We start from the raw sequence: 21,160 nt of genomic DNA, 5'->3' as shown, positions 1-21,160 counted from the left end.
TCATAATATATTTATTAAAAATCGCAGTACTGCGGGGATAATGGACATTTAAAGAAACATGGGCCCGGTGACACAATTATTGTCGATCCCCACCGGGTCCCCACCTGGTTCGCTCGCATCAGTGCAGTATTTGCAAGTTTGATAAAACTTTATTGCTGAATCAGTATATAGTTAAATACCAGAATCTATTTCATCTCAAAAAGCTGCAATGATTATTTAAAAAAAAAAAACAAAGACCCGGAAAAACAAACAATTCGTCTGTAAATTACAATGAAAAGTGTAATCTTAATGTCTTTCTGATCGAATGTAAATATAACGAACTATAAAACCCCTACGACCGAAAATGATGGCAAGAGTGCAAAGAAAAAGAAGAACACTTCTGAACCTTGATGAGATTACTTAACGCCTCTCTGGTATTGATTAGTTACTCACAGCTCATTATAATATCAAAAGCTTTCGAACAATGTCAACAAAAAACGGTTTCATGGGATTGTTTGCCCGTCTCTGTTTGCGAGATATTAGAAAAAGTTATCGATGCGTGCAAGGAATACCCGTCACACACACGCACGCACAGTTCAACGAAAACAGTCATGTAACACTATAATTGTAGCTTAGGTATATACGTATAGGGGAAAGTAAATTAGTAATTCACTACAATAATCATTTTGCGGATAATACTTCTTTTTTATTATCATTATTAAACTGGATTTGTTTTCTCAAAACTACCTCTGACACCACTTACAGAAGAATTCAGAGTTTGGATGTTTTTAAATTAAACCAGGCCAACGGACATACAAAGGATTCGAGTTTAATTATCTTGGAAGGAAACATGTTGCTCAGTTCTTGGCTTAGGTAACGGCGAGAACTCAGTGTATATCAGAAGGAAATACCTGTTACGCAAATTTTGGGTCAACCATCGAAAAGGATATCTGCAATCATGTTCTTAAGAACTATTTTTATTATTCTATCATGTCTTACTGCCAAAATTCTATCACAAGGTAAGCTGGACATTTTTTGTTATCTATATTATAGGCTATCTTTCAAAATTTAACTGTCATTTGGCCTATGTCATACTATGCAGTGCATGGTAAATGTGAATTTTTTGGCCCTTCAATGTACAATGAATATCACACAACTGCGAAATGTTTTTTACGTTTCTATCATTTTTGGTTCTGACGTTTAAGAAACATTATCCAAGATGAATTTGTTTTAACTGATGTGGAATGTTAATTAGACATATTATCAGCCTTATCAAAGCAAAACATGTAGAAATGCTGAAAGCAACACTGATTACATTTACGTAATAGTTCAAGGGCGTATAGGAACCGGTGGGGCTGGGGGGGGGGGCGCCAGCCCCCCAGTGAAAAATGTGGAGGGGCGGAAGTATCATTCCGCCCCCCCCCCCGCTCCGCAAGTCAGAAAACCCCTTTTTCATTTCCAAATGAGAAAAAAATCTCATTTGGAGCACCAAATTGCATCTAAGGCCAGGTGAAAATACAAAATTAAGTTAACAAAATGGAGTGGGTGTTGAAGTGTGCTATATTGCACCAAATTGCATCTGAGGTCACCTGGAAATGCAAAAAATTCTTAGACCCCTCCCCCAGGCCGGCCATCAGTCTTCAGCCCCCCCCCCCCCACTCAAAAGTACCTTCCTACGCCACTGTAATAGTTAATAACTAAATTAGAATATTTGACTTTGAATCGTGGGCGAAATGTTATCATGTTAGGGGCGAACCCGTAGCATGTTAGAGCGGCGGTGGAAGGTAGTGGGGGGGGGGTGGCATGAGTAGGAGATAAACTGGTTAGAGGAGAACTGACAGGTGGTGCGTTACCGTTTGGCCTGGAGCCTGATATATGGAGGGTCCCTTCAAAGGCAAGGAAGCGGATATTGAGATAATGGGATTCAGGCAACTGCGAAATTTTCGTCTCTCAAGTTGGATACATTTAACATGGGAAGCAGGGCGTGTGTGGCCGGGAGGGGGGGGGGGTGGTGGGTGGCACGTTCGGAGTAAAAGGTGTCGTGGTGGAAGGCTCGTTAACAGATGACAGGGTTATATCCATGCCATCCGGATATCAGGGATATAAAAGTTTCATATAAAACTATATGGGGTTTAAATTAGGCCTACGTTGAAAATTTGGGTTTATATACCTTTCTTGTAATGAACTTATTAAAGTGATGCGCACGTTGCTGCATCTGTTAGACTTACTGCAGACTTGTCTTAACAAACGCTCAGGACGCATGAGTTTCGCAGATAAAATTCTGTTTACAATGCATTTTTTGGGTACTGCAGTAGAAAAACGTTAAATATTTAGATTGTATTGTTTAATATGTATAAGTTGAGCTCGATCGGATGCAATATACAGGCGCGTATCCAGGATTTTCTAACCCGGGGGGCGCGAATTACTATCTAAGCGGAGCGCCACCATCGGTTGGCGCGCAGCGTACAAGAAAATTTCTGGTTTTGATACCCCCCCAGATCACCGGAAACGGCACTTCTAGGGCTTGAAATGACCAACCAGATGTACACTTTTGGCCTGAGAACCAAGTATTTCCTAATAGTTTTTTTTTTCCATCCATAACCTTTTTGAAGATTGTCAACCCGGCACACGTCAGGTTCGACCTGATCGCATGTCCTGTGGGTCTTTGCTTTTGTAGGTGATCCTACGCACTGGCGGATCCAGGGCCTTTGTTTGGGAGGGGCCAAAGTGGCATTAGAGTGATATGGGGGAGGGGTCTAAGGGGAGGGGGTGCGTCCTTCCCCTTTGGAAAATTTTCTATTGCTGAATGCCTTCAGATGCAATTTGGTGAGACAAAAGTGTAGAATGGTGATGTTAATTTACTTCTAAAAAAAATGTTTCCCAGGTGTAATTTTCTAAAATATTTATAAAACAAAGTTGGATCATCTTTCTCAAGAAATTTTATTTCTCATAGGTCATAAATTTCTTACAACCAGTCTGTAACTGCAAAATGGTATTAAACTCTAAATCCTCATGCTCATACATTTACATAGCTCCCAACTCTTGAGAAGGCAAATGCTGGTCCATGCCACGAATCGCCGTCCTGGGGGAGGGGTATAAGGGGAGGGGGTGTCCCCCTCCCCTTTTGATTTTTTTTTGGAATCTTGGTGATGCCTACATGTAAAATGGTGGCACTTAGAAAGGCTTTTGTAACCCAAAATTTTCTGAAAAATATGCATTTTTTCTGTGTAACATCAATAAATTGAATAGTAGGTGATAATTCATTCTTTCCCGTGGCATGAAAATGTTCGCTGCTCGCCCCAATGAAAAGAATTATAGGCTAATTTGAGGTTCAAATGATGCTGTAAAGGAGGTTTTATACTCTATTATGCTAAATGCTAAAGAAATGATGGTTGCTAAGTCAAAATTTGATGCAAATTTTTTTATGTATACTTGACAATTACAATGCGTTTTTTTTCGGACGCTTGTGCGGGTCAGCGGGTTTGGGTGTTAGAATGCGGGTCTAATTCCCGCGAATTGCGGGTCAGTTGGGAGCTCTGCATTTAATTTTAAACCAGAAAACGAAAAGGTTTAGACTAGTCTACCACTGCTATTCCTCTCGATTTTTTTAATTTCCAATCATATGATTTAGGGGATGTTCGGAAACACTTTTTGGCTCACCTTGGGGGGGGGGGGGGGCCATGGCCCCCCTTGGCCCCCCCCCCATTGGAGCCGCCAGTGATCCTACGTCGCGGCCCACAATACCCGTCAGCCCCACTTTTCAAGGTTTTAAGCCCCAAATTTGTTCAGAATTTGAAAATTCACATTTCTCGTGAATAAACTCACTTCAAAACATACCCATAATGTTGTAAAAAATTTCATCTATGGACAACCAATATAGAAAAACTACCTTCAACCCCTAACAGACCGGTCAAAATTGCACGAGTAGAGGAAACTGTAATGCAGAATGTTGGTCAGAAATTTTCGAAAATTCAGACACAGTTAATTTATTGGTGTACAAATATAAACCTCTTATAACGGCTATTATAAAACTTGGTTGAAGGAAATGAAAAAATAGCAGATATTTCCGAAACCGAACACTACACACATAGGCGTAGGAGGCGCGGCGGCAGTGGCGGAGCTAGGGGTATTGGTCAGGAGGGGCGAGAATGGTCTGTAGGGGCGCTTTCGACACTATCTAAGCGGAGCGCCACCACTGGTTGGCGCGTAGCGCACAGACAAATTTTGAGTAAAGATACTCCCTAGATCGCCGGAAATGACCTTTTCAGGGCCTGGCTAATTTGCAGATAAACGAAGAATAGGGTGTCATCGCCATATTACACCAACAAAATGTGACAAATGTCAATAAGTAGATGAGAGCGCAATAAAAAAGTCAATAATCTAGAATAAGTAAAAAGTGGTAAAGAGCTGAAAAAGGCGCCAGCAGTCCAATTGAGTCCGTCAGGGGGCGCATCCGCCCCCTGACCGTATGGACGCTCCGCCACTGCGCGGCGGGGGTGCAACCCCTAATTCGCCATTACTAATGTAAAAGAGAGTTTTGACATAATTGGACCTCCATGCTTTTTATACATCTACATGAGACATGTCGTTGTTTACATTAGCATCCCGCGGTATACTGCGCAATTTTAACGGACCGTACGGTACATGATGGCATGCGATGTAATAACCGATGCTTGCTTATATGATATTGACATTGACGAAAATTTTTGGTTATTTTTTCAGGCAAGTCGGACAGTTTTGAGGCTTTTCATCCTGGAACGCCATTTTCATGCTCACTGATATAATGTGATATCTGCTGTTTGCGTTACAAATTCGAACAGGCGCGTAGCGAGGAATTTGCCAAGGGAGGGGCGAAGCCTGTAGGCAAATTATCTAAGCGTAGCGCCACAGGTTGGCGCGAAGCGTACAAGAAAATTTTGGCCGATAATGCCTCCCAGATCGCTGGAAATGGCACTACCCAGGATCATTTGTTAGCGCGAAGCGTACAAGCAAATATTGGCCGAAAATGTCTCCCAGATCGCTGGAAATGACACTTCCCAGGCCTTGTAAGTTGCATCTAAGCACTTTCTATTTTGAAATTACTTAGCGATATCATTTAAAAAAATGCTGAATGGGGGGGGGGGGGGCGGTCGCCCCCATCCCAAAATGCGTCATGTTCCCCGACGACACGGTCGAGTTCGAGACCAGCCACAGTTGGTTTCATAGCACAATTCTACACACGCGTTATGATAGACCATATATAGTATATATATAGATCATTAGTGAGAGAGGAAAATGGAAACGTCAAAAAAATGGAGTTGTCGGTGTAAGGGGTAGGGTGAGGCACACTTTTACGAAATCATTGATCCGTCACTGGCTACCCTTCAACGCTGTAATGATGTCACTGTTCCTCTTTCTCTTCCCGGTGTCTTCGCGTTTTTTTTTACTCCCTCCTTTTCTCCTTCTTCTCTCTTTCTTCTTTTTCTTTTCCCTTCCTTCCTCTCCTCCTCCTCTTTTTCCCCTCTTTTTTCCCTTTTTCTTCTCTTTTTTTTCTCTCCTCTTTTTCTTACCCGGGGGGCGCGCGCCCCCAACGCCCCCCCCCTGGATACGCACCTGATATACATTCTAACCTTATTCAAATTCTCGATTTAATTAACAAGGCTAATAACTGCATGGTGTAAGTTTCCGCTATATAGAGTTACGTAACCTCTTCCATCCACAAAGCTAGGAGACTATAGAGACGAAAATAAAGTGAAGAGAGTACACAAATACAATAACAACAACAAACAGAAAAATCCAAAATTGATCCGATCATATATACGAAAACATTAACAGATGGGGGAAAACAAATGGCTCTTATTAAGTGTTTTAGCTTTTCTATAAACCTCACTATGTATAGCCTATATACTGTGTTTATACTGCCACACGAAACACAAACGCTCATATGTATGATAGGATAAAACTTAATTGATTATAACATGTCAACATGTTAAATGATAGCAATGTACCTGGCTGAGTTCTGACAGACTTTGTCAATCCCTTTATAATCGCCTTATACGCATCATGTGCGGCCCGTATATAGTCAGCGTGTCAAATTTGGTGGGGTGGCGTGTCTGTTTGGAGGGCAGAGTTGTTTGTTTGAGGGCCGGGGCATGTGCATGGACCCACCATAGAGGTCCATTTCTGAAACCATAAATTTGAAAACAAATGGTTGGGGCATATTCAAAATGGGGGGGGGGGTGGAAATTGCCCCAGAATGCCACACCCAGTGGATACATGCCCGCGGCATGTGACATCACTTTGAGTGGAAAGGACATTCACCTAGTGACTTTACTGTACAAAACGGAGTCCCCTCTCCCCATCACTTACTGTCCCTCCTTGCACTGTATATAATTTGGAACTACAGTGTTCACTGTTGTATAGGCAATTCCCATCTCCCTCGCAAAATAAAAGCAACCCCTCTATATACCTCATTTCCCCGGACAAACCATTACTTTTAAAATAGTGGAACTACCAAGCAATGCATTTATAGTGCGTCTTGGAAACTACGTCACTGTGGGTTTCACAATTTCCTGGTCTTTAAAAGTCGATATTTTCTTTCTTCTTGTGTCAATAAGCCTTTGTGAACAAACTGGGAACACCTACATACTATCGATAATGAGTCAGTGTTGTCAGGTATATAATTATATTTATATATATAGGCCTATATACGGGCTGAATATTGCATCTATAGGTTATAGGTACGGCTATCGTGGTTCGTTGTGCACAACTGCACATACACATGCATATGTAGTAAGATAATATAGGCTGTAAGTTCAACGTAGATGACTTCCATTAACAATAAAATCCCATTCGAGCGAACTTATTGCTGCAAGAGCATTCTCAACAGTTTAACAAAAAGTTTAAGAGTAAAAGAATGAGAGATGGAAGGGAAAATATAACGCGCCATGAAAATGAATGTAACCAAAAGTATGATCTTTTATTAAATACATCATATCATACAAAGATGGACCAGAACGAAGCTAAAAGAAAGAAAAATCAATTTACATAGCTTTCATAACATACTCATGTGAGGCATGGAGCCTGAAGAAACATAAACATCGAACATATTGTGTATGCAGTCTACGAAACAACAGGCCCTTCCACAACGAGTGTATTTAAAAGCAATTAGCTTTGTAAATTGGTTCAGTTTTTGATAAATTTTGTGACAAAGTGGACATGAATTATACCATAATTTCCAATATTTGAATGTAATTTCTTTTTCAGCAAAATGGTACTCAAGTGAGCATTTTCAATTAATACAGTGTTGTTTTTTATCAATCGGGGGACTTCTTATTTATGAAAAGTGAAAGGTTTGAAGTCCTTCACAAAGCAGTGCATCCCGCATGCACCATCTCTGACTTGTAATACTATGCGTTAAACGTTGCTGTATATAACCCCCATAGTGTTATGTTTAACACTTAACTTAAGTTTAATGCATTTATAGTCTTATAGTGAGGGTAGGCCTATATCATTTATAAATATTCTAATACAGTCGAGATATTAATATGCCGATATTACACTTGATTTGGTTACATCTCGTTATTCCGACCTCTCTATGTTCCGACATCTCTATGTTCCGACATCTCTGTTCCGACAAAAAGAAATAATTCGGGACAATTTTTTTTATCCAAAAAATCGTTTGTACCAAGAAAACAAGTTTTCATACCCCAATAATTTTGTGACAAATTTTATTGACCAACATTTTTTCGGAACCAAATCCCCCCCTCCCAAAATGTGACCCAAAATTTGTTGTGACCCAAACAGCTAGTGCTTGTGACCAAATATTGCTTGTTACCCGAAATTTGTTTGTACTCCAAATTTATTGGACAAAAATTCTTTGGACTAAACTTTGGGACCATACATAAAAGAATACTGCAAGCGGCGCGATAGATTTTTTGTTGGTGCCCGCGATGTTTTGTGTCCACACTGCAGGCGACTTTTTGTTATTGCTCAAGCGATATCTATAGTTTTCACGTTTACCCGCCCTATATGGTTATGTAATTTAACAAGGGCCCATGATTGGTCAGACACCATATTTTGGTCTAAATCTAAACACATTTTATTCGAATATTGATTTGGCCCAAAACGATTTTGGTCCGAAAAATCGAGTACAATCAAATTTCGGGTCACAAGCAATTTTCGGGTCACAAGCAATTTTCGGTCACAAGTCTGTTTGGGTCATAACAAACTTTGGGTCACATTTTTTTTTTTTTTTTTCGTGAAAAAAATTTTGGTCTCCAAAAATTGGATCGAAAAATGTTGGTCCAAAAAAATTTAGTTCCAAAAGAAATTTGCTCACAAAACTATTGGAGTCACAAAACTAGTTTCCTTGGTACAAACAAATTTGGGATTAAAAAAAAAAAATTGCCCCGATTTGTTTCTTTTTTGTCGGAACAAAGAGACGTCGAAACATAGAGACGTCTCAACATAGAGACGTCGGGAACATAGAGACGTCGGAACATAGAGACGTCGGGAACATAGGATCGATTTCACCACTCGACTAAACAGACAAAACTTCAGTTTGCTGAAGAATAATGGTCAATTCAACAATTTTATATGTTGGGTGCAGCCTACAGGGTAGGCTCAATTCCGAAACGAAGAGTGATACTAAAGAAGTTACGACAGAAGTTTTGGGGAAAAGGAGAATGTGGTGGGAATTTCCCTTCAGATAATTGGAATTTTTGCGCATGCGTTCCTACACATCAGCTGTTTTAAAAAATATTGAAATCTTAACAAGTTATTGTTTAGGTTACTATATCTACGTGGGTCACTACTCACAACAACCCATGCAGTCCCAGTGGTAATCTTACGGGCCTGTCACTATTCCTAGCCTAGCCACAAGTCCGCGGACCAAGTTTGAAAGAGATGAATATAATCACGTTTGAGTAACCGACTGTGCTTTGGTAGGCGTATTGTTGAGACATCTAATCATTGACATTGGTGAAACTCAAACCAAACGTAGGACTAACTTTAGTCCTATAATTAACATTATACCCTTTCGTTAGGTCTAACTTAGGCCAAAGGCTATTTTTTTTTTGCGAAAGAACGGTAGTACATACCTTTAGGCATTTGCTACTTACAAATGAAAATTTGCAAACACTCTAATGCTTAATTGATCTTTTTTTTCTTCAGATGCCTGTAATCCAAACCCATGCCTTAATGGAGGCACTTGCCGACTAAGAGAGGACGGGACAGCTTTCTGCGCTTGTACCGTTTGTTATCACACATTCAACTGTGGAGAGAAGCTCTGTAAGTTTGTTCATAGGCTATGCAGAATTTGAATGTATATAATGTTAATGGTATGTTCATGGTTAGGACCAACAAACTCATGACCTACCTATAGTACTGAACTTTCTTACAGAGAAACCCAGCAAGGATTTTACTCTTGAAGGACTCAAAATGAAGCTCAAGAGATGGATTACAACACTGAGCAAACTAGTAACAGTTGTGTCAATGATTACATTTTAATATTCCTTATGAAAAGGTTCATTTTAGGTTGAAGCTTGAAGGATATTTTGATACTGAACATTGTTTGTTATTTCAACCTGTCCCTTTAATTCTGTTTGTTACATTTATACATTACTTAAGAAATTTTTGTGAAGACATGACAGCTGCAAACAGAGCATATGGACTTTGATCTACACTCACCTCTCTGCAACCTCCAGGGGTAAGGGTCAGTGGTTCCTTAGAGGAAAATCCATAGATCATCCTTTCTCAAAGTTAAATTCTTGGTTGGGTATTCTCCTTCATATCTTACTTTCCTAGGTATCATATCATAGATGTCTTACATCAAAAAGTATTCTTGAATGTAAATTGTTGGGATGTGTGATGTAGTGTAAGTACCTCCCCTAAAACTAGAACGTTATAATCTCTTTTCGCAGTTCTAAATTATGACACTTTTATCTTTCTTTATCACAGTTCCTTTCGATTGCATGGATTCATGCAGTGAAAACCAGTATTTTAAAGATTCCGGTGAAGTCCTGTCCCCTGGGTGGCCAGGAACATATTTTATAAGGCTGACTTGTACTTCAGTTGTAGGTTTCCCGGATGCCCAGAAGATAAGACTTATATTTAATGTACTCCAACTAGAGGATAGCAAAGATGAGTTGTTCGTGGGTACAGGCAGTGCCATTGACGTGAGGAGCCCGCTGCAGACCTACAACAGACCCTACAATATTCCTCCAGCACCACTTGACCTTGAGGCAGAATATGTCTGGTTTCACCTGGAAACTGATTTTAGTATTAACCTTGATGGCTACAATATTACTTTTATTGTGGGTAAGTGTGTACTTGACAGAGATTTTTGCATAATCTAAGGAGTTGGTACTGGAAATTGGAGAGGGGGGGGGGTTGGTATGTGGATATAGAGTATGTGACAGGAATTTAGTGATCCCCCTTTCTCTTTTTCTTTTGGAAGAAAAATATGCAAAGGGGATAAAATAAAGGGGAGAGGGAAACTGCATGTGGCAAGTATTGTTGTATAATGTTCCCATAGCGGTAAAAATAATTTGACTGAAGTGCGACCTCTCGTGTAACTGCAGCGCCAATATTTCTGGTACAAGCTAGACTGCTTATGATCACCCGACCACCCAATCAGATTACTAATAGATAAGAGATGTAATGAATCTGCATGTACAGCTTACAGATGGCTGCATGGATGGAAGACGGCAATGATGCTAAAAAATCTGGGCAGCTGCACCACCATAATAAAGGAATGTTGGGGTATATAGGGTATTCATAAAAGTAACATTTTCATTGTGTGTCATTGTTTGTAGCACTCATCGGTTAATGGTGTCCACCACACTTCTGATGACACAGACATCATTCACTCGCTACCTATATATCACAAAACGTTCCACTTCGTTATAATCATCTGATTCTGACGGTATTGCCAAACAGAGATGTCTTGATAGACCTAGTCCAGATCAGCCAGTCTAGGATTTTCAGACCTTTTGATGTACAGGAGGACTTTGCCCAAATCAAATTAATTCTGATCACCACGTGATTAATTTCACACAACTCTACACACTGTACTACTGAGATGTTTACATCCCCCTTACCTTGCAGATTATGACGAATGCTCCAGCAGGCCTTGCAGCCCGGGGCAGATGTGCATCGATGAAGAATTCTCCCACCGATGTGAAGGTAAAAAGCTTTTCATATCCATGCTCGTTTGGTTTCGCTTAAGTCTTCCTGAGAAATGTAAATTCTGTTAAGTCATCAACGAATGACCGAAACATCTTCCTGACGCTGGCCGTAGCAGATGTTTATTCCTTAAAAGTGTAGCTTTTTTGTCGAGGTCGGTCGACAATTTTTGCAAGTATTACTCAACTTAAGACTCAAACCAAAACTTTGTCTCTCGACATCTACGTGTCTCTCATTTCTGTAAAAATTACTATTTTCCTGTAATCCCTAGTTGCAGAAAAATTCAAAGTGTGATACCCATCGTTTGTTTCGTTGTAGACATCAACGAGTGCGACAGTTCTCCCTGTATGAACGATGGAACCTGTATTGATGGAGTCGACTCTTTCTTCTGCCTCTGTCAGACTGGTTATGAAGGCCTGACCTGTGAGACTTGTAAGTTCATTTAATCAAAGAATTTATTGTCCATGTATATTGCCACCCATAACAACACCCTGGGTGCCTACCTGTCTTTCACAAGACTATGAAATTTATTCTTTTTTTTACTCCGGGAAATTTGGGCGAAATTCAAATATGTTTCAAGATACAGTACGTAGCCATATATAAAGTAACACAGAAACACATTTGGATTTTGCTTGTTACCTCTGAGCTACAAAAAAGGCTACGGAAATGTAACTATAGCACTATAGTGTTAGCGATGCCGAGTACAATCACATATTGAGCATACTGTACTTTCAAAAGGTGCTAGAAAAGGTATTTAATGCATTCGCACAGCCTATTTCTGACTGAAATTTAAGAAATATTTAGCAAGAAAAAAACAGTTGGCAGGTCTGTCATTATAATATCATCCATATATTTGTCCATAATTTCATGTGTTCATTTTACATCTTGTCTAAAAGAAGCTAATGACTTTGTTAAGTATGACGCTTTATTGCATTGAAACATCAGAATAATAGTGTTTATACCTCCAGAATGACAAATCGGTTAAAATCATAGGTGTTGTTTTTTTTCAAAACAAATTTATAGCAGAATCCACTATGATTGAAACATCTGGGGGAAGGGGAAGGGGGAAGGGAAGTTTCACCGAGTTTTTATATTATTTTGGTACTTTTGTAGAGCAAGATTCATTTGATTTGCCATTTTGCATCATTCTCAAAAAATTCTTCACCTGATCTCATGGCAAAAACACACCAATTTTTGTAATGACATTCTCTGCAAGAAAAAACACCGCTAATAATCAACGCAGATCAGCTGAGAGAACTCTCTGCTGTGCAATATGTCTTCTTACATTTTTTCCAAGCACACAACTGCCTGTACATGCTACCTACAATATACAGCTAGTGTACAGATGTCTTCATAACTCAAATCACAACTAGAGACCCAACCATGCATGATTGCAGATTTCTTGTTCTTTTTGTCTAATAGAGCTGTTCGCTCGATGATTCATGGATCAAAACAATTTTGATCATCAAAAATCACTGTTTAGATCTTTCTTAAGTGTATACCATAGAAACTCAGTGAAGCATGTACACTCCCCCAATGCTTTACCATATATTATCTCACTGTGCTTTGTATATGGTACTGGAAGTTTATGAGATAAATTTTATGGTATTACGTTCACTTAAAGAAGGCTGGATCACTTTATACAATAGTTTGAGTGGAAAAGTTGAAATGCTATTTTACAATTTCACAGCCATTTCAATATATGCCTTCTTCTTTTTTTCCCATATCAATCAAAGAGTATGGTCTCTCAGAATGGATCGCTTTATTATGAAATTCTATTCTCTTGAAACATTTTCAAAGGATTTTCTTTTTACTCTGTTATCTATGAAGAGGTATATGAGTATCTTTTTTGATGTTTGGCTTGTCATCAAAATTAAATATTAAGATAGTTTTTCCTGTGTACAACATATTGACAATCAGTCTCGTTATAGCCTAAAATAATGAAAACAAGTATCTGACCTGGTTTGATTGTTTTGCAATTCATCCAAATGTCGATCAAACCTAATTTAAATCTTAAGGATAACTCATTCCTTCTAAAGATCTCAAGAGTTTTCACCAAATGGTTGCCAAATTTACCTTTGCTGACTGACCCATTAATGTAAATCTGGGCCAGTTGTTTTAATTAAGTCTCACTGTTAATTCCAGATTGAGATATGATCTTGATGGAAAGGGGGTAGGGAGGGTTGGAAGCCAGAAGGGGGGTTGGACTTGGATGAGACGATCAGATGCAAAGATAGAGTTTTGAAACGGAGACAAGTCTCGCCGTTTTTGTACCCCTAGTGAGACATTGACAAACCATTCCATTTGTTATATATACTTAAATATTGTCTTTTTTTCAACAAATTAAACTGACAAAATTTTCTAACTTTTTTTCCATCTACATTGCTGATATTAATAAGTCAGTTGCTTAAAAAAATAACTGCTTTCTTTGTTGTGCTGTACACAACCTTTCTGTATATGACTTGTTTGGGTATATTGTTCTTGATGTCACAAAGAGTAATTTACTTTTGACCTTGAAAACTTTCTCATTTGAGCAAGATACCTTGACGTGTAGTTCGGAGGAATAATTTATCCGATATCGCATCGCAAAATGCTACATTGCAAAAGGGTCACCATGGTATACAAGACCAAAGATGCATTGCAATATTTTACACAGAAACTGTATAGTATTCTATAAGAGCCTTCAAAACTGCTACATAAAACTTGAGTCATAAAAATCTTCCCTGCTCTGTGTCTAATGGCTTTGTAAGTATCATCAAGTTTAAACCCAAGAACACTGCACTATTGCTATGATATGTGTATTTTATTGCAGTGGTGAACCCCTGCATCAGTGATCCGTGCGTCAACGGTGGCATCTGCTCCACCATGTTTGTCGGAGGCGATCCACGCTTCTTGTGCCAGTGTAACAACGGCTGGATAGGAATTACATGCAACCAAGGTGAGCTATGAACAGAACGACTTATTTTTTTTTTGGGGGGTGGGGGGTTAATTCCTAACAGGTAAGTACAGTATGCAAGCTCCCATATTGTACTTGGAAAGCTGTACAGGAAAAAATTGTGTATATAGATTTCATATATGACTCTTTTCAAATTTCATAATTGACAGATTTAGAAGTATGATGTTTTTGTTTTCTTTGGGCGTCTAGTGATGTTTGGCGATACAAGTTTCATGTTGTACTTAGAAACTGGACAGCCACACAGTGACCGGTGAAAGTACTTACTTTTGAGTCTCCAAGGTTAACTTGTTTAGAGAATCCTCGTTCTTTGTTTATAGTATGGTTAATGAGGGAAACCTTCTGAGAGATAGATCATACCATGCTAAAGGAAACAAGTAGTCTATCCGGTATCATATATATTTTATTTCCTTTTTTCTTTATATAGCGCTTTATACCAGCAATAGGTCTCAAAGCGCTTTACAGATGTTATATTTCCCCTGGTCAATGATAACCTGTCCCAGAGACAATCCCTCCAGTCGGCAGCAGTTATATACTGCTCCCAATGACAATTAAGTAAACTCACAGGTACCCATTTAACCCCTGGGTGGAGAGAGGCAATTGAGGATAAAGCATCTTGCCCAAGGACACAACGTAATGAACTAGGCAGGAATCGAACCAGCAACCCTTGGATCACAAGTCCGATGCCTTAGCCAATTGGCCACCACACTCTCACATATATCGATAATTTTGACTTTTTCTTTTTGCCAATTTTGTTGCCATCCCATTTCATCCATGAAATTTTTGGTTGGGGCACTTTGCACCTGTCTCTGCCCTTCCCCCCCCCCCCCCCCGTTGTCTGGCTACGCCACTGTACTGTAGTTTCCAGGGGCTACATGGACAGATGGCTCCAGGTCAATGATGGTTGTCTTTGCAATATGCTACATGTCTATTGTGACTTTTAATGAAGGACAGTTTTCCTTCAATCAAATTTTACATCGTTTTGTCTATTTCTCCGCTCCTCAGACTTTGATGAATGTTCCAGCGATCCGTGCCAGAACAACGGTTCCTGCGTTAACGGCCGTAACCGGTTCAGTTGCTTCTGCATTCAGGGGTACTCGGGGACAGCTTGTCAAACTGGTTCGTTCGTTAAAGTCTTATATTGGAAATGGTTTTCCAAGAAGTAGCAACAAAGAAACCTTCCTATTTTTTGAAAATTGTTTATATATTGATATTGTTTAGTTGTTTTTACTTGTATACAAAGCAAATCAAATGATGGAAAAATGAGATGGATATTGTAAAACACATTTGAAAGAGCTAAAATATAACTAGTTATCTGCAAGGAAAAAACTGAAGTGTGGTACCTCCCTGGAGGGTCAGGAAGGTACTGTGGGTTTTTGATTTGCACCCCTACCCAAAAACATGTTTTTGTATGGATTGCCACCAATTTAGGGTTCCATAATTCGACTGGTAGAGCACAGGACTTCTATTATTGTCCTGGAGAGGCAGAGCAGTCAGATATTCATGTGGGAGAAGCTAAATTGCCTTATTACTTACAATTCTTTTTGGGTGGCTATCCAATTTATAAGTGAAGCTCATTTTGGGTTTTTTGTTGTTGTACAATTTGGACTTGACCATTTTAGATGGAGAAATTTGGATCTCTCCTGGCTTGAAAATATACCCACCTTACTTTGGCCATCCAGGGACTGACCCCACAGCCTCCCAGATGCAAGTTTTTGTTGCTAATGGCTTTTGTTGTTTTCAAATTTGAATTGAGACAGGCGTAAAAAATGTGAAGTGTGTGGAAAAGATACCTCTCAAAGAATCAAAATAGTTTTAGATTCAGGGTTTTCGTTTGGAAAGATGATAACAAAATGTTTGGTGAGATTATCACCACATGCCAGACGGGACTGACGATCAATGCTTCTAATGCTTTTATATGAAGCATGTGTTTGCATACTGTTACTGTTAAAGTTACTATTTTCCCTGTGACCCACCACTTCCTAACTGATTTGTCCTTCATGCATGCTCTTTTGCAATACTATTTAAATTCATGTCCTGAAATGAATGTATATATGATTTATATATGTTTACTTCATAGTTTCTCTTCCCCCTAACAGATACTAATGAGTGCGCCACAAATCCATGTAAGAATAATGCCCAGTGTATCGATGGGCTCAATGGGTTCACTTGTCAGTGCCTGGCTGGATTTAGAGGCACACTCTGTGACGAAGGTACGTTTGCAACGCTTGTTCTCACTGTAACAGAGAATTCAAACTGAACTTCAAAGTAACTGGCTCTGTGTTTCCAGTTAACCTTGCTTTGTTTTAAAGTACTTCTGGAAAGGAAGCTATATAGTTATTGGTTTATTTATTAATATATCAATTATTTTTTTTGTTTTGTTGCATGAATGTCAAATCCCAAGTCTTAAAAAGTGGATAAGTTTAAAAAAAAAGAGTAATTATAGCCTTTACCAATGGTTCCCACACAGTCTGGAACATGTGAAGCATCAGAACAGTGGGGGAAACAGGAAAACCACTTTTTTGGGTCATGAAAGACCTTGAAATTTAAAAAAATTGTTAGGAAAAGTGAGGAAATCCTTCATTTGAACATTTCTTCTTTTGTGACTTATGATCAAAATAACTTGAGTTCTCCCTTTAGGCAAAAACATAAACCAAAAATACATTTATCTCAGAAGGGGTGGAGATTGGAGGTATACGCTCCAGTGATTTGTAACTTTCCATCCTAGACAATTGATGTAATTTAGTGAAGAACTGGGGTCTATTTTTACGTTCAGATAATATTCTAGGGCTCAGATCTAGAACTGCATTTTGATTAGAGTTATTAATACAAATAATGCATCTGGCAACAGTAGCAGAGAGAAATGATGTCATCAGGGCAATTGAGCTGGAAATGTATTTGGGATTTTTTCTTCATAATATTTTGACTCACTTATTCACAGAGGAAACTAATATTATTTACAAAACAACTTTGCACTTGACGAAATTTTAAAACAGAGATCATTGGAAGCTGAGCAAGTTTTCCAAAAAGGTATCATATCTCAAGGATTAATCATTAAAGAAGTTTATAATAGGAAAGTTAAGTTTTGAAAATGAATTTGCTGTGAGTACATCACAGACCACCGTCACCTGTGATCCACTCCTTGAAAGAATCACAGGTTAAAGGTAGTCAGTATATCTCCCAAATTAAAGCATGCTATAATTGCTAGAAGTTTTCAAAAAGTACATTCCTAGAGGTCTTTACTCTCCAAATTGTTCACAGACATTTTTAAGGAACACACAAGATGACTGAATGTCCCAGTGAGGAAAAATTTCTCAAAGGTTGTAATAAAAACAGTTTAAGAATTTTGATCAAAGGTGACCATATTTGAGTATCTAGCATATTTTTGGGGCCAATACAGCATACCTTTAAGCCTGTCAAGATGGGTTACATTCAATCAACCAGATCTTGAGTTAGGAACAAGGGATTGAGGCTTTCAACTCACAGTGTGGAATATTTTTTTTTCACTTTAAGATAAGGTTTGCTTTTTCTGCCATCGAAATATCCCTTTCATGCGTTATATTATTGTCCCACAATAGTCATATCTTTCTCTCGATCCATTGTCGACATGTAGAATGTTTAAAGGTTTTATTTACACTGTTTGCTGTGTTTTTAATAACTTTCTACAGATATCAACGAGTGCGCCAGCAATCCGTGTTTGAACAACGGATTTTGTTCCGATGAAATCAACCAATTTAGGTGCATCTGTCCTTCAGGTTACTTGGGAGATCGATGTGAAACAGGTAAATTTTATTTTATTTTATTTTATTATTTTTAGGTTAAAAGATTTGTGTTATTTTGTGTTGAATTATGAGTGTGTGCTGTTAAAAGGATCGTTCAGTGGTTGCAAGTTTTTGTGTATATACAGAAACCTTATGAGCTATCTCATTTTGAACCTTTGATCATTGTTTTTGTGTATATACAGAAACCTTATGAGCTATCTCATTTGATCCTTGGATCATTGTTTTTTGTGTATACCTGTATACAGAAACCTTATAAGCTATCTCATTTTGATCCTTGGATCATTGTTTTTGTGTATATACAGAAACCATATAAGCTATCTCATTTTGATCCTTGGATTTGATGGTGAATAATGTGGAAACTTATCCTAATTTTGTAACCTAATTGGAACCTAACAGAAAACCAAAATAATTTTGGAAATTATGAGTCATTTGTAAAAGTCAGAGAGCCTAACGATTCAGTCGTAAATTGCTCTCCCTCCGAGGCTGCATGAAACTGAAACGAAAAAAACAGACAAATCGGTAAGAGACCGACAGAAAATGACAGACAATAAACATGAAAGAGGACGCGGAGAAGTTCACCTCATGCTAGTGTGTTTAAATCAAGTTAAGGAAGATTTCTAACAATTTTTTCCTCTCTGTTTCTTTCAGATATTGATGAGTGCGCAAGCAACCCATGTCAAAATGGTGCCACTTGTAGACAAAACATCAATTCTTTTACGTGCACTTGCATCGACGGTTACACAGATTTAACTTGCAGCACTGGTAAGCAATTTCATAGATAGATAGAGTTATTTGATTTATACAATTTTTTGGGGGGGGGTTGTGGGGTGGGGGGGCAAAGTTTTCTATCAATATCTGATTTTGACAATTTTCTAGTAATTGGTGTTTTACTTTGAACGTGATGTTAAAAAAACCTGCTCTAAGCCATTCAATTGATCAAGGAAAAAGTTGAACTTTTTTTGTAATATTGTTTAACAAAAAGAAGGTAACCTTCCATGTGTTGATAAAAAACAATAGAAAAGTCCCACAACAGTAATGAGAGTGAATCTAGTGAGTGTAAAATGGTGGTGTGTAATTATAAGTGATGCTCTTTCAATATTTCCCTTTTTGTGTGCAGATATCAATGAATGTGCAAGCAGTCCATGCGGTAACGGTGCCTGCGTGGATCTCCCTGCTTTATATGTGTGCCTCTGTAATCCAGGATTCACAGGTGTTAACTGCGATATTGGTAAGTTACCATAGCGATGTTCATCTATCTATGGGTCTTTCTCTGTATACCATGATTAACAGGTATAACCTGCGATATTGGTATTATTTATGACCATGGGGTTGATCTTCATGATATCTAGGTGTCTCTTTGCATTCTGGGACCTACGGAAGTTAAATGTGGTATTTGGGTTAGTTACCATAGTGATGTTCATCTATCTATGGGTCTTTCTCTGTATACCATGATTAACAGGTATTACCTGCTATATTGGCATAAGAGAGCAGGCAAAGGTAAATGGGTTTCATTCCTATCTTGGCCTGATGAGTCCCAGAAGGACGAAACTGGTCGTGCAGTGAAATTTTCTGGTGTGCTTGTCTTTATTATATACATATACGTATATAATATATATATATATATATGTATAGGAATAACGGAAAACCTGGTAAACAACTAAGCTGAATTTAGAGAAAGGCTGGGATCTCGAGTCAGATACAATAATTAAATTAGGTAAGAGGCCGGAGGTAAAACAGCCAATGTTTGGTTTTTGAAAAGCTTCCAAGCAAAGCTAGCTCTTCTTAAGTGCATGATCATCGAAAGTGATATGTGTATTATATGTATATACATATATCTATATATATTGTGTAGCAGTATTGAAGGCTCTGAAATTTGTCTCATATATAAATACTATGGTAGCTGTGTATATGCTTAATAGTTTTTTTGACTTGTAGAGTAATTTGACCCATTTGCATTGCATTTTGTGATGCAATACTTGATAAATTATTCCTTGGCACTCCAGGTTTCAGAGGTGGCGTATAAAAGACCCGTAATATATCTTTCCCCTACAAGTTAACCGATAGCTGTCTTCCTCACTGTTCCAATCCCTCAGAGTTGAACGAATGCATCAGTAATCCCTGTCAAAATGGAGGCAATTGCAACGATGTTCTGAATGGATTTACCTGCAGCTGTTTACCTGGTTACGTAGGACAGTTTTGCGAATTAGGTGAGAAGAGTTACCCTTATTTAGAATAATTTGTAAAAAAAAAAAAAAAAAAAATTATGTATAGAATAATTTTTTTTTTTTTTAAATTTTTTTTTTATGTGTTTATTTCTTTCTTTTTAGTACCCACATGTACAACAGTGAAAAGAAATTTAAAAGAACAAGAGTCAGCTATTCTTTCAGTTAATTGGCATTTCCTCTTGTGAAAGTGTTTTAGATGTAACTAAATGTAACTAAACTAAATGTAAAGCTATAAAGAGGAAAGTAAAAAAGCGATTATTGTGATCTCTTTGTTTCTGGTTTGTTTTCTCAGATATCAACGAGTGTTCCAGTTTCCCTTGTCTCAACCAAGGAAGTTGTCAGAATCTGGTGAATAAGTTCCAGTGTTTGTGTTTGCCCGGCTTCCAAGGTGTCAACTGTGAAATAGGTACAATTTTTTTATATATATGAGCACTCGTTAATATAAAAACTTGGAGTACCCATGACTACTCCTTTGAAGGACAAAATGATTGGAGTACATATATGTGTACTCGTTATGCAGTTGAAGTTCATTGATACTCATTTTTAAGTTAATATCCATTTTTGACTTGATAGCCATCAATTTGATATAATTGTCAAGTGTAAGATACCTGTAATGTTGTTTGCATTTTCCCCCTTAGAAACAGTAAGAGTTCACATAGCAACGCCCTAGGTGACCTTAGCTCATGTAAATACTTAATAATCAATATTGGAGAAGGAAAGAAAAAATAGCCCACATAGGTACTCACTAGGTGGCCTTAGTTCATCAATTTAGAAGGCAAGGAAATAAGTTTTGAGGTGCCCTAATGTTACTATATTATTTCCATAGACATCAATGAATGTGCCAGTAGCCCATGCGTCAACGGTCAGTGTTCCAACCTCGTCGACCAATTTACCTGTGCCTGCCCTCCTGGTTTTGCCGGTGAAAGATGTGAAGTGGATGCGCCTGAATGCTCCAGCAATCCTTGTCAAAATGGTGGCACGTGTGTTGACGAGAGTAATGGCTTCAGGTGTTCTTGTCTTCAAGGATGGGAGGGCAACCTCTGTGAACTATGTAA

General features: G+C 38.4%; 1 protein-coding gene across 1 annotated transcript in view; it reads left to right on the top strand.

Annotated features, from left to right (window-relative positions):
- Positions 1–550: 550 nt before the first annotated feature.
- Positions 551–21,160, top strand: part of LOC139959748 (uncharacterized) — a 43,592-nt gene continuing 22,982 nt past the window's right edge. Inside the window, exons 1-14 of the mRNA XM_071957582.1 lie at positions 551–998; positions 9,133–9,249; positions 9,919–10,278; positions 11,068–11,145; positions 11,464–11,577; positions 13,958–14,083; positions 15,104–15,217; positions 16,198–16,311; positions 17,767–17,880; positions 18,529–18,642; positions 18,998–19,108; positions 19,974–20,087; positions 20,398–20,511; positions 20,932–21,156. Of these exons, the coding sequence (XP_071813683.1) occupies positions 938–998; positions 9,133–9,249; positions 9,919–10,278; positions 11,068–11,145; positions 11,464–11,577; positions 13,958–14,083; positions 15,104–15,217; positions 16,198–16,311; positions 17,767–17,880; positions 18,529–18,642; positions 18,998–19,108; positions 19,974–20,087; positions 20,398–20,511; positions 20,932–21,156 (1,876 nt within the window). The 5' untranslated portion in view covers positions 551–937. The remainder of the gene's footprint in view (positions 999–9,132; positions 9,250–9,918; positions 10,279–11,067; positions 11,146–11,463; positions 11,578–13,957; positions 14,084–15,103; positions 15,218–16,197; positions 16,312–17,766; positions 17,881–18,528; positions 18,643–18,997; positions 19,109–19,973; positions 20,088–20,397; positions 20,512–20,931; positions 21,157–21,160) is intronic.

Source organism: Apostichopus japonicus, chromosome 19, assembly GCF_037975245.1.
Source record: "Apostichopus japonicus isolate 1M-3 chromosome 19, ASM3797524v1, whole genome shotgun sequence".
Classification (NCBI taxonomy): domain Eukaryota; kingdom Metazoa; phylum Echinodermata; class Holothuroidea; order Aspidochirotida; family Stichopodidae; genus Apostichopus; species Apostichopus japonicus.
Note: the sequence above shows the minus strand (reverse complement) of the source record. Positions and strands in the feature narration are given on the sequence as shown.